We start from the raw sequence: 12989 nt of genomic DNA, 5'->3' as shown, positions 1-12989 counted from the left end.
TTACAATCTTTAATTATTTTGGTTGTTAATCCACCATATATGTATGTGGCGTACCAACATAACGAGATTCTTAAATTATATTTTCATAATTTCGATCTTTTACATTCTAATTACAATAACTTATAATTTTATTATTATGATCGCTTTACAACACAATCCTAAATGTATTTATCTCATTTTCCACCTAGCACGACATTTTGGTTGTTCTTGCTGCAGCGGTTATATGGTAATTTTGGTTGTGTTACGTGCTATTTTTGGTTTATGGAAATGGCAGTTTTATGAAACAAACACAAATTAAATTAAACGTCAATTTTGCTTTGCAATCGAACACGCAAAATTTAGAGGGCAATAAAAATGCGCCTTGCTTTACTGATATATTGATATATTTTGTTTTAAAAAGTGAGTTATTTAGTGAAAGTGATTTAGCGTGTTGGCGAATACCGATTTATGTACATTGGAATTTATCATTCAATTGATCTGCTTCCTTAGTTTAATTCATTCATTTTTGGAGTTTTCAAAGGTAAGTTATTGGTCCGTAAAACCTTATATGAACTTAATGCAAATGAATGATCATTTCCAATTAGATATTTGTTATGATGTCAAGAATCAGTACGTATGGTAACACTTCTCGGAGTTCCCAGGCCGCAAGGAGAACACGAAATAGCAGAGCATGTCAAAGGGAAAGTGTTATTGAGAGGGTATCACCACGAAATAGACTGCTGGACAGTAGCACGCAGCAGTTAGAAAATGTCAACCAAACATACAATCAGCAAGAACGATTGAGAAGAAGGGAAGTTCACGATCAACAACAACGATCGAGAAGAAAGGAAGTTCGTGCTCGCCAAAGTGATGAAGTAAGATCACAACATGCGATTATTCGACGACAACAGCGGCAACGTCTTTCTTTTCTGAACTTTGAACGGGCAGGTTTTCGATATGATCCAAACATTCAATATAGCGCATCTGTTCAAATTTAAAATGAACCGCCAGGGTTATGTTGCGCCGGGGGAAAGACGATGCATTCCATGTATAATACCGAGGCATCTCCGAGTAAAGCAATGTTCTCGCGAACGGATCACTGGCGCAAGTTGCAAAGAAACTTGTTAAAGTGGTTGCTGGTGGTATTTCCGTTCGCTGCACTATGTTCTCTGCGTTGAAATAAACTCGCTGGCCATTCTCCAAATGAGCTGACAGATGCACAACAGTAGGATGGCGTTCATGAATTGCAAATGAAAATATTCTCCAGATTGCTTCATTGCAGTTCACATATCTGCCCATTTGAAATTTGCTAATTTCATCTCGTTCAACGCCAATAACCGCCATATCGCTTCCTTTGGTGACATATTTGCAAACATACAAATAAAAAAGTCAGTTCAATGAAGTTTTACGCATATCGAATGATGATTCGCCAAAGCTATGACAACCATTTACTGAGATATGGACGGTTATTTCAACAGTATGCAGTTGACATGTATGTTAAAGTTGAGACAGAACGACTTAACTACATGCAATACAATCAGTCGAAGTTGCGATCTGAAGAGTATATTCACTTAAGAGATGCAATGAATGATGATGCGGATATTACAGATATTGGTCGACTCTATATTTTGCCATCGACATACATTGGCAGTCCTAGACACATGCATGAGTACTCCCAGGATGCGATGACTTACGTGCGCAATTATGGACGGCCGGATTTGTTTGTTACATTAACTTGCAATCCAAAATGGCCAGACATTACGAATCTATTGCATCCCGGTCAATCACCAAGCGATCGCCACGATATTACAGCACGCGTGTTTAAACAAAAACTCAGATGTTTGATGGACTTTATTACGAAACAACGTGTATATGGCACTGTTCGATGCTGAATGTACTCATTGGAGTGGCAGAAGAGAGGTTTTCCCACGCACACATTTTTCTTTGGATGGTGGAGAAAATTACACCTGACCAAATTGATGACATCATTTCCGCCGAAATTCCTGATGTTGAAATAGATCCAAAGTTGCACGAAGTGGTGATGGCCAATATGGTTCATGGGCCATGCGGAGAACACGATCCATCTTCGGTTTGTATGTCGGACAGTAAATGCAAAAACGCTGTCCCCGTGCTTTTATTTCGGAAACTCAAACTGGAAACGACGAATACCCTCTCTATCGGCGTCGCTCACCCGCTGACAATGGCAGAACATTCATCACTCAATTGAAAGGAAAGAATTTCGTGGTTGATAACACATGGATCGTTCCATATTCGCCAATTTTGTCTAAGGCATTCAAAACACATATAAATGTTGAGTATTGCAGTTCAATAAAATCAATTAAGTATGTTTGCAAATATGTCACCAAAGGAAGCGATATGGCGGTTACTAGCGTTGAACAAGATGAAATTAGCAAATTTCAAATGGGCAGATATGTGAACTGCAATGAAGCAATCTGGAGAATATTTTCATATGCAATTCATGAACGCCATCCTACTGTTGTGCATCTGTCAGCTCATTTGGAGAATGGCCAGCGAGTTTATTTCAACGCAGAGAACATAGTACAGCGAACGGAAATATCACCAGCAACCACTTTAACAAGTTTCTTTGCAACTTGCGCCAGTGATCCGTTCGCGAGAACATTGCTTTACTCGGAGATGCCTCGGTATTATACACGGAATGCATCGTCTTTCCCCCGGCGCAACATAACCCTGGCGGTTCATTTTTAAATTTGACTGCATTGCAATATTGACAAACTACTGACATCTGACCGATTTGAACAGATGCGATATATTGAATGTTTGGATCATATCGAAAACCTGCCCGTTCAATGTTTACAAAAGAAAGATTTGTAAAAATTTTGTTAAAGTATACACAATGAAATTAGGAAAAATCGTTCATATTCTATTAAAACCAATACCGGTGTAATTTTTGAAATGAAAAAAAATCTATTTTGGGCAGAACGAAGTTTGCCGGGTCAGCTAGTAATATTATATAATAGTTCTAACATATGTAACTGGTATAATACGTCTGTTTCGGAAATGGTAGGTGCATTAATGACACAAATCGGACATAACTTGTGCTGATGCGGAACATTTTTTGGAGATTTTGGAGAGTAATTGGACCTAAAGAATTCAACGAGCATATTAGAAATGGTGTGATTGTCACTAGACATACTAGACTTATATTTCATAGCGGATGGAGAATTACAAATCCTGCGTTTGGAATTGACGAAACCATAAAACAATTTTGGATTACGTATAATATTATTTTTTACTTTATTTATATTATTATTATAACATATTTTGATAAGTTCAGCAAATTGTCGACGTTAGTTAGGATATTTGGAATAGTCAGCAACTAAACTAGTTTTTTTTTTAAGTTTAAAATCACGAGATTTTCTATTTTTTAATTTACATAATTCTTTTGAAAACCATAAAATAGAACTCATTTTTTGAGTAACAACACACTTCGGAACATATTTTTCAAATAAGTTTAAAATAGTTTCATTAAAGTGGGAAGCACTAAGCCCAATATTGCCACTGTAATCTGGCCAAGTTACTTTAGAAAGTTTGTAATTAATCTTCTTAAAATTAGCTTTCGTAAAGATGTTAATTTCCAAAGCAGGATGATACGAGTCTTCTGGCCGAACCAAAGGATCACATCGGACAACAGAGAACATTGAAGCGTTATCAACGTAAACTAGATCTAAGAACTTACCAAACTCGTTTGAAATTAAATTAATTTGGATAATACCAAACTCCGACATTTCATCTCAGAACTCGTTAAAACATAAGCGAGTACTAATAGGAATGGTGTAATCATCAATAGATTTCCATGATACGCCCGGTAAATTGAAATCTTCCAAAAAAATCATAGAATCAGTATTATTAGCCATTGAGAAAACATTATTTATTAATGAAGCATGCTGCATATATACAGATATGTCCGAGTGAAGCGGTATATACATATACTTGTACATAGGCTGCTATATATATTTCTGGACTAGGCAACACTAAGTGTTGCCAGGTGCAATCTGACATTCCCATTGGAAAGTTTGACATTTTTTAGCATAACATCACTCAAAACGTTTTGTTATTTAATCGTGAATTGTTTTATTTACAGGGAATTAAAAAATTCATCTCGGCCAAAAAATGGAATTAACTCGTGAACATTTTCGTGTGATCATTTTTCACAACTTTCGACGTGGATTATCATGACAAGAGTGCATCGATGAACTAAAATCTTTGTATGTCTATGAAGCACCATCCTATAGCACTGTGAAAAACTGTTACAACGAATTCAATCGTGGCCGACGCTCGCTCAAAGACGAATTCCGTGAATGTCGTCCAAAAACAGCCGTTGTGCCAGAAAACATCGATGCCGTACGTGAACTGATAATGCAAGACAGTCACGTAACATACCTTCAGATAGAGGCATGCCTATGCATTTCTCCCACCAGCATACATTCGATATTGCATGAACACCTGGTCGTGTGGATTGGTGTAAAGAAATGCTGAAAAAATACGATCGCGGTGCTTCAAAAGACGTTTATAAGATCGTGACGAATCACGGATCTATGCGTATGAGCCCGAAACAAAACAGCAATCGACCGTGTGGGTCTTCCAAGACGAACCAAATCCCACGAAAGTTGTTCGTGGAAGAAACACTTCGAAGCAAATGGTCGCCTGTTTCTTCGGCAAAACTCCGGTCATGTGGCGACTGTTCCGCTTGAGCAACGTAGGACGGTCAATTCTGAGTGGTACACCACCATTTTTTTGCCTGAAGTCAATTCCAAACAGAAGTCTTCGGAAAAATTCGAAAAACGAACAAGAGAAGACGAATCATTGTGCACCATGACAATGCGAGCTCTCACACATCGGCTCAAACCAGCGCCTTTTTGACCGGCCAAAACGTCGAATTGATGGGTCATCCGCCGTACAGGCCTGACTTGGCACCCAATGACTTCTTTTTATTCCCACACATCAAGAAAATAATGCGTGGTCAACGATTTTCGTCGCCAGAAGATGCTGTTGAAGCATTCAAAAACCATGTTTTGGAGGTGTCTCAATCGGAGTGGAAAAAGTGCTTCGAAAAATGGTTTGAGCGCATGCAGAAGTATATAAATCTTGATGGAGAATATTTAGAAAAACAATAAAACCATTTTCGTTGATAAATATTCCTATTTCCATTATTAGGCCAGAAATATATATAGCAGCCTGCGTAATCACGCATTTTGACCTCTATCTTTATCTGTCTGGAAATGCGTCTCGCTTCTTTCAACTCAACTCTCGGTATCTATCCTACCCCCACGTGGTGTGGTCGACTGTAACGTTGCGAGGTAGGCAGTCTGTTGCCTCTCTGCTGTGACGAGGCACTCCTCGTCATACCAGCTGAACTTTTGCATTTTCCAAAAACCAATGTTTTCGGTTTCAGTTGTACGTAAGGGGCTTGAGGGGCTCAGAGAGCAATAGTGCAAATCGAGTATAAAATCGATCGGCTATCCGTTGTGATTGCAAATTCTTGAATTCGAACCTTCCTTGTGTTTGTTAATGTGAGTTTTTTGCTACACAGAGGCGGGTGCGTACTTAGCTGCAACAAAATAATGGTTCGAGTCGATGTTAGGACCTAAGAGCGTACGTACGTCTAAAACACTGGAGACTTGTCTTTCGTCTATCGCAACATGATATATCTGATTGGTGGCTCTTCGATCCGGAGACAGCCACGTAACACTCAAATACCTGTCGCGAAAGGACTTATAAATTATTCCGGTAACAAAAAAAGCGTGCGTTTCGTTCAACGGTTCACATAAGAGAGAATTCTTTATTTCACTTAATCTAATATCTAAGCCTAAATCTTAAAACTAACGGCTTAAACTAGTAATAATATACTTATGATTTAAAAAGGGGGTAAGTACAATAAGTTTCAACTTTCGTTAAATATTGTAATAGAACAAGTTAAGGTGAGTAAGGTAAGTAATACTTTTAAATTATAATCAATTTAATATAATTTTTGTAATTCATGTTTTCTTGATTTTAGTTTTTAGGTTTTAACTATACATATATTGTCGCTTGGCGAAACACCGGTCTCCTTGTCAGGATCAGGTTCATTCAACCTCCATTGGAATCAAGGCCAGCTTGTGAATAGGACGCTTAATTGTGGATTTAAAGACTTTTTTGGAACACTAGGTCAAAGATTTCTAGCAGGTGGAGATTACAACGCAAAACACACGTACTGGGGCTCACGTCTTATTAATCCGAAAGGACGACGGCTGTATCAAACTGTTATAAATAGTCACAATAACCTTGAAATAATATCTGCTGGTAAGCCGACATATTGGCCTAGTGATCTGAAGAAAATACCAGATTTAATTGATTTTGCTGTAATCAAAAATATAGATAAATCGCACATAACAGCAGATACATGTACTGATCTATCTTCTGATCACTCTCCGGTACTAATAAAATTATGTGAATAACCCATATTCGCTAATCCAAAAGTGGGTCTAACATCTTATAAAACAAATTGGCTAAAATATAGAAAATACGTCAGTAGCCACATTAATATTGAGTACAAAATAAATACAGGAAGAGATATTGACGAAAGTATAAGAGAAGTTAATAATATAATAACCAGCGCAGCTGTCTTAGCAACACCAAACAAAAGCTATAAGCCGCTTGGTTTCAGAAAAATCTCTAATAAAGAAATAGAAATGCTTGTAAATGTAAAAAGGCGTGCAAGACGAGAATGGCAGATAAATCGTTCCCCTTCCACTCAGCTTCAATTAAAATCTGCTGTACGTAAATTAAAAATCGCGTTTATACGTGAGGAAGAATTGAACACCGAAATGTATATAAAGAAGCTGTGTCCGAATTCAAAGAAGCAAAATTCCCTTTGGAAAGCCCAAAAGTCCATGAAGCCACCAACTGACTCCAACATGCCTATACGAGACTTGGGAGGAAATTGGGCTCGAAGTGACGAGGAAAAGGCTAATTGCTTTGCAAATCACCTAGAAAAGGTATTTCAACCCAATTTGCCAAAGAACAACTTTAAGCTGTCAATCTTACCCAACACAGCTAAAGAGTCGCTCGAGCCTCTTATGACTTCACCTTCTGAAATCATTGGTATCATCAAAGAACTTAATCCAAAAAAGTCGCCGGGACATGATACAAATTCCCCAAAAATGCTAATTGAGTTACCAATTATTGCTGTAGAGGTGCTCTCTTTGCTCTTCAATGCAATTTTTAGTTTCGGATACTATCCCATTTCATGGAAAAAGTCGCAGATTATCTTGATAGATAAACTTGGGAAAGACTTAACACAGCTGTCTTCATACAGACCAATCAGTCTTCTACCCTGTCTTTCAAAAGTATTTGAAAAAGTTTTACTATCAAAGATGTCTCCTTTCCTCCACGAAAATAACACAATACCAATGCATATATTCGGATTTCGTGCGAAACATGGCACAATAGAGCAAGTAAATAGAATTACTAACGAGATAAGGAAAGCATTTGAGCACAGGGAGTACTGTTCAGCAATATTTCTGGATGTAGCTCAGGCGTTTGATAAGGTGTGGCACGAAGGTCTTTTATATAAGATTAAAAAAATTCTACCTTTAGAATTGTATAGAATCTTGGAGTCTTATTTAAAAAATAAAAAAAAATATCGTAAAAGTGGGAGATTTCATATCTGATGAACGTCAGATAAAGGCTGGTGTGCCCCAGGGCAGTGTTTTAGGCCCAACATCAGCTAACAATAGGGGTATTCGGAATCTGTTGTATTCGTAGTAATTATTTACTCTTTTTACAACGAATTCAGAAATACACAAGAAAATCGCGAACACACCCATTGTAATGTCGTTGTAAAATTTGCCGAACAGCTGATTTTTGTGCCACAACAAATAAACAAACGTGAGAAATATGCCGCGAAAAAGCGAAAAAACTAAAATATTAGATTTTATTGTTGATAATTGTGAAGATCAAATTTCTGATGTGAACGGTAGGTAACTTAAATACTTATAAATAAAGAGCTATTTATTCGAGTTCCGTATTTGTAGATGCCGATGATGCAGCCGTGGATGATATTTTAGACTGCTCTATGGAAGAGGTGATCATTATATTGCAGTGCCGCCGAGGAATTGAGAAATTTATTCCAAAAAGTATAACTTGGCGTTTGGATGTGTTAAGTGAACTGGATGATACCAGGTTGAAGCAAATGTTAAGGGTGGATCGGTTTCAATTCACTCATTTGGTTGGGTTAATTAAAACAAACGAGGTTTTTAATCGACTTCACTCCTGCAAACAGTTTTCTATAGAGTTGCAAGTTGCAGTTGTGTTATACAGACTTGGGGCTTACGGTGAAAATGCTTCCATAAGGAAAATAGCTTCTATTTTTGGAATTGGCGATGAAAGCACAATTGGCGTTGTAACAGAAAGAGTATTTAAAGCTTTCCAACGATTGGAGAGAAAAATTATATTTTGGCCAGATTACGCTGAAAGAAATTTAATAGTTTCCCAAACGTTCAACGAACTTCCATATTGCATTGGTTACGTAGATGGGACAGAGATTGCTCTTGCCGAAGCGCCCGTCCATAACCACACGACGTATTTTTCTAAAAATCGACGTTACTCTATAAAAGCTCAAGTGGTTTGTGACCACAAATGCAGAATTCGACATATTGTAGTGGGCCATGTGGGTAGCGCTCATGATGCTAAAGTATATAAAACATGCGCTTTGTTTCTTGAAGAGTCGAAATTTTTTTCAGGATTTCAGTGGCTAGCAGGTGACTCAGCTTATCCGATTTCCAAAACGTTAATAACACCATATCGAAGCAACTCAAAGCAATTGGACATAGAAAAACGCAATGAATTTAATCGACGCCATAGTAAGTATCGCGTACGAATTGAAAATTGTTTTGGGTTGTTAAAAGAGAAATTTGGTAGTCTAAAGGAGCTCAGAATGCGAATTCAAAACAGAGAAAGTCACAAATTTTGTTGTGATTGGTTTCGAGTCTGCTGCATTTTGCACAATATTTTATTAAACCAAAAGGAAATAGAGACAATATTTGTCGATTAAGAAAATCGAGAACCAAACCAACCAGAAGAAGAATTCCAAACTAATACCCGACAGGAAATCGAAATGAAGAGACAAGGTTTATACCATATGATGTTTGACTAGTAACAGTACAAGTTTTTTAAGTTAAAAATAAATTTAATAAACAAAAAGTTTAATGAGGCACTCTTTCATATAACAATAGATTGTTGTTCCATAAATAAATAAAAGAAAATCTGTAATTTTTGGTTTCTGTTTTCTGAAAAAAACTTAGCTTCTGTTTTACTGTTTGTATTTTAGTTCTAACTCATAACGTGCTAGTCGCTCCTTCATCTCCAGCTCCATAGTCAAAATTTTTAATTTATCCTTATTGTTCTCTTTTTCTAGGGCTAATTTTTCTTTTTCCAGCGCAAACATCTTCTCGTGTCTTTCTTTTTCCAAAACAAACTTTTCCTTTTCTATACTTATCCGTTTTTCCTCCCTTTCCATGTAGTCTCTGTGTTTCTCCTTTTCTAATTCTAAGCGTTGCATTTGTAGCTCATTTCTTTCCGATTGTAGTGCAGATAATTTGCTAATTGCTGTTTTCGGTGCCGATTTCCTCATCTTTGCAGCGAATTCTACTGCCTTTTTGTCATTTATATTTTGAGCTCGTTTAGAAGAAACTGGTGTTGCAATTTCTATATCATTCGGCAACGTATAAAATAAATTATCATGTTCGCTTTCAGTCGTTGTCGCAATTTCGTCAACGAACATACTACCACTGTCATATTCGCTCTGCTGAATAATTTCACATTCACCATGATTAGTTGTACCATCTTCGGACTGGAACACGTACTGTGTCGAGTCTGCCGATTTGCTCTTAAAAAATATGCTCTGCAATCGCTTATAATGGGGACCCATCTTGCTCAGTTTTTCTAAAAGCATAAAAAAAATTACTAATAAAATATAAATTTCGAAATTCATTATACTTACGATCAATACTTTCGATACCTTGTTCCTCTAACAGGCCGGTGCCTGTCCCATTTCTCCACTGCTCTGCTTTGTTGTATGCGGTGCGCATGTTGCGTACTTTCCACCGAACTAAATTCCAATCTGCTGAGATTCCTGTTTCCAATAGTAATTTTTTGTAAAAAATTTGTGCAGAAGGCATCTGTAGTATAAAAATATATAAAAGCGTCCATACAAATAAATATAAACAAACAAAATAGGAATAGCTGCAAATTACTTCAAACGACACAATTACAATAGGGTCGCACTATCGTATTTTCTTACACTGTTGTATTTGAATGGTATGTATATTCTGTTTTTGGATTTTTACTACATTTACTATAAAAACCACAGAAACCACGAATACAAAAATACAATGGCAAATACAACAGATCCCGAATACCCCTAGTGTATTAACTTCAACTTTTGCGGACGATACAGCAATAGTGAGCCGTAATAAATGCCACATTTTGGCATCAAGAATATTAACGGAGCATTTAAGTTCTGTCGAAGAATGGCTAGCGAACTGGCGTATAAATGTGAATGAACAGAAGTGTAAGAACATTACATTCTCGCTAAGACCAAAGATGTGCCCGGCAGTAAAAATAAACAATATCTTAGCGAACGAAGTAACATATCTTGGTATTCACCTAGATAGGAGGCTCACGTGGAGAAAACACATGTATCTAGTAGAATAACATGTATGAAGATTAGAGCTACAAATTTAAATTGGCTTTTAAATAAAAACTCCAAACTTAGCCTAGACAACAAAGTGCTCTTATATAATTCGGTCATAAAACCGATTTGGAAGTATGACATTCAACTGTGGGGTACGACCTTTGCAACTAATATTAATCTAATACAAAGGTTCCAGTCAAAAATGCTTAGAACAATCACGTGTTCACCATGGTACATGCGTAACGAAAATATCCATAAAGACCTTGGTATTCCTATGGTAAAAAAAGAAGTAGAAGACAGCAGAATTAAATATATATCTAAACTCCGAGACCACCCAAACCATTTGGCTAATGCTTTGGTACATTCCTGCGATCAAACACGACTTAAAAGAAGATGTATGCCTGCGTATTAAAGAGCGACGTAACACCAAAACAGCTCAATCACTTGCTTGAGTCTGTCTAGTTTTTAAATAGATTTAAGATTTCATTACTTATTTTTAGGCTTGAAGAAAAAGCAGATACAATAAATAAAATAATTTTGAAAAAAAAACCTTGACGTTTTGTCCTTCCACGGTTGCGACGACGCGTCCAAATACCCACTGCTGTGGCGGCACGTTGTCCTCGTGGACGAGGTCGTTGAGGGTGCATCCGCTCGTTGCGTTCCCGAAGGCCCGTCAGATATGTTTTGGACCACTGTCGCCAAAACTGTTGCTTGAGAGAGCAAACCAGTTGCCATCTCTCGCAGCAACGAATTAGGTCCACTGACACCTGCTCCGGAGGTAATGCTCGCAGGGAGCACCCTATCAGTAGATGCGCTGGGGTTAGTGCGTCGCCGTCGGTCCAGGCTCAATGGTGTTAGGGACCGAGAATTGAGGATGACCTCCACTTCTGCCAGTAGTGTTGACAGTTCCTCTGCGGTCAGTAGCGCGTTGTCGATTACGCGAACGATGTGATGTTTGCCGGACTTCACCGCAGCTTCCCATAACCCGCCGAAGTGCGGCGCCCTCGGTGATATAAAGGTGAAGCTAAATCCTTCTTCTGCGGCGAATCTCTTTACTTCTGCTGACTGGGCAAGAAATGCTTCTTTCAGCTCGCGTAGCTTGGTGGCGTTGTCGCTGAATATCTTCCTCGGCATCCCTCGGCGTCAAATGAACCCTTTTAGGGCGAAAATAAACTAATTAGAAGATAGGTCTTAAACTAATTCTAAATGTACTGCTTTTAAAGCTAAGCAAACGAAAACTGCAACATATGTTTTTACGGGTGGTCGACCGCGTATTTTCAAGGTTTTGTATATCGGACCACAAAAATCTTCGCCACATATAAGAAAGGGCCGTGTTAAATTTTTGCAAGTTTGTGGGCAAGTTATGTGGCTAAATGAGATAAGCCGCCCCCCACCTAATGCCACTACACAAATACACCACCACCATCAATACACCACACACACCGAAGCTACATTCCACTACCCACACGCGAGAGGACATCCACACACGCAAACACATACCACACTGGTGAAAAGGGGGTCAACTAAAAAGTTAAGATCAGTCTCGTTTTGACCTACAAACGACGTACACGCATCGCCGCCTACTTCTCGCTTTCCCGCCGTCGCCTGCTATTTGAATATATTGTGAATCAAAATATTGTAAACGTTAAAAGGTCTAAGTAAACCTAATTTAACCATTAACCGCGCGTTTTATTTAAAATAAGTTAAAGTGGTAAGTGTCAAAAGATACAGTGAATTGGACATTGCTGCTTTAAACTTTGGTCCTTCGAGCCGCTAAGAAAGGCACTATTTGGAAAACCAAAAAAAAAAAAAAACAAGATTCAAGCGGCAAAATAAGTAAAAAGTGACATACCAATATACAAACATTCATGTGAAAAATTAAAGTGAGGTGACACATACAATATATACAGAAAATATTATAAAATACAAGGTGCCGTGTCATATACATACATATACACATTAGGGTGTCCCTTATATGACGGAAAATTTTTTTTTTTGGAAATTTCAATTCAATTCAAAACGCATACCCAATATATTTTTTATAAATGTAAATATATACTCAAATATAAATTTTCATCTTTCTACGACGAGTGCAACTCGTGCCGACCAACCCCCCAAAGTTTTCTTTGTCTTAGTATATAGCCATTATTCTGAGATATAGCCTATCTATTATTTGTGTTACTGTAAAATTAATTAAAACGCTATTAAATAAAAAAGTGGTTAGGTTAGACAAATATTTATTAAAAGAACCTTAAAATTAAGCAGGATAACTTCTTTTTAGAGTATTTTTTTTACA

The 12989-nt window shown here is 37.5% G+C and overlaps 2 protein-coding genes across 3 annotated transcripts in view; one reads left to right on the top strand and one right to left on the bottom strand.

The window, feature by feature from the left end:
- The window catches only part of LOC125780259 (uncharacterized), a 464637-nt gene that overhangs the window by 338288 nt on the left and 113360 nt on the right, over positions 1-12989 (top strand). The gene's annotated exons all lie outside the window — the stretch shown is intronic.
- On the bottom strand, positions 9311-12202 carry LOC125775517 (uncharacterized). The gene has a single exon (XM_049446177.1). The coding sequence runs from the start codon at positions 9989-9991 to the stop codon at positions 9311-9313; it is 681 nt and encodes a 226-aa protein (XP_049302134.1). The 5' UTR covers positions 9992-12202.

The sequence above is a fragment of the Bactrocera dorsalis genome, chromosome 1, assembly GCF_023373825.1.
Source record: "Bactrocera dorsalis isolate Fly_Bdor chromosome 1, ASM2337382v1, whole genome shotgun sequence".
Taxonomy (NCBI): Eukaryota; Metazoa; Arthropoda; class Insecta; order Diptera; family Tephritidae; genus Bactrocera; species Bactrocera dorsalis.
The sequence above is the reverse complement of the archived record's forward strand: the minus strand, read 5'-3'. Positions and strand labels throughout refer to the sequence as shown.

What these genes read in the sequence shown, in the direction of transcription:
- LOC125775517 (XM_049446177.1), bottom strand. Translation starts at nt 9,991, where the DNA reads ATGAATTTCGAAATTTATATTTTATTAGTAATTTTTTTTATGCTTTTA.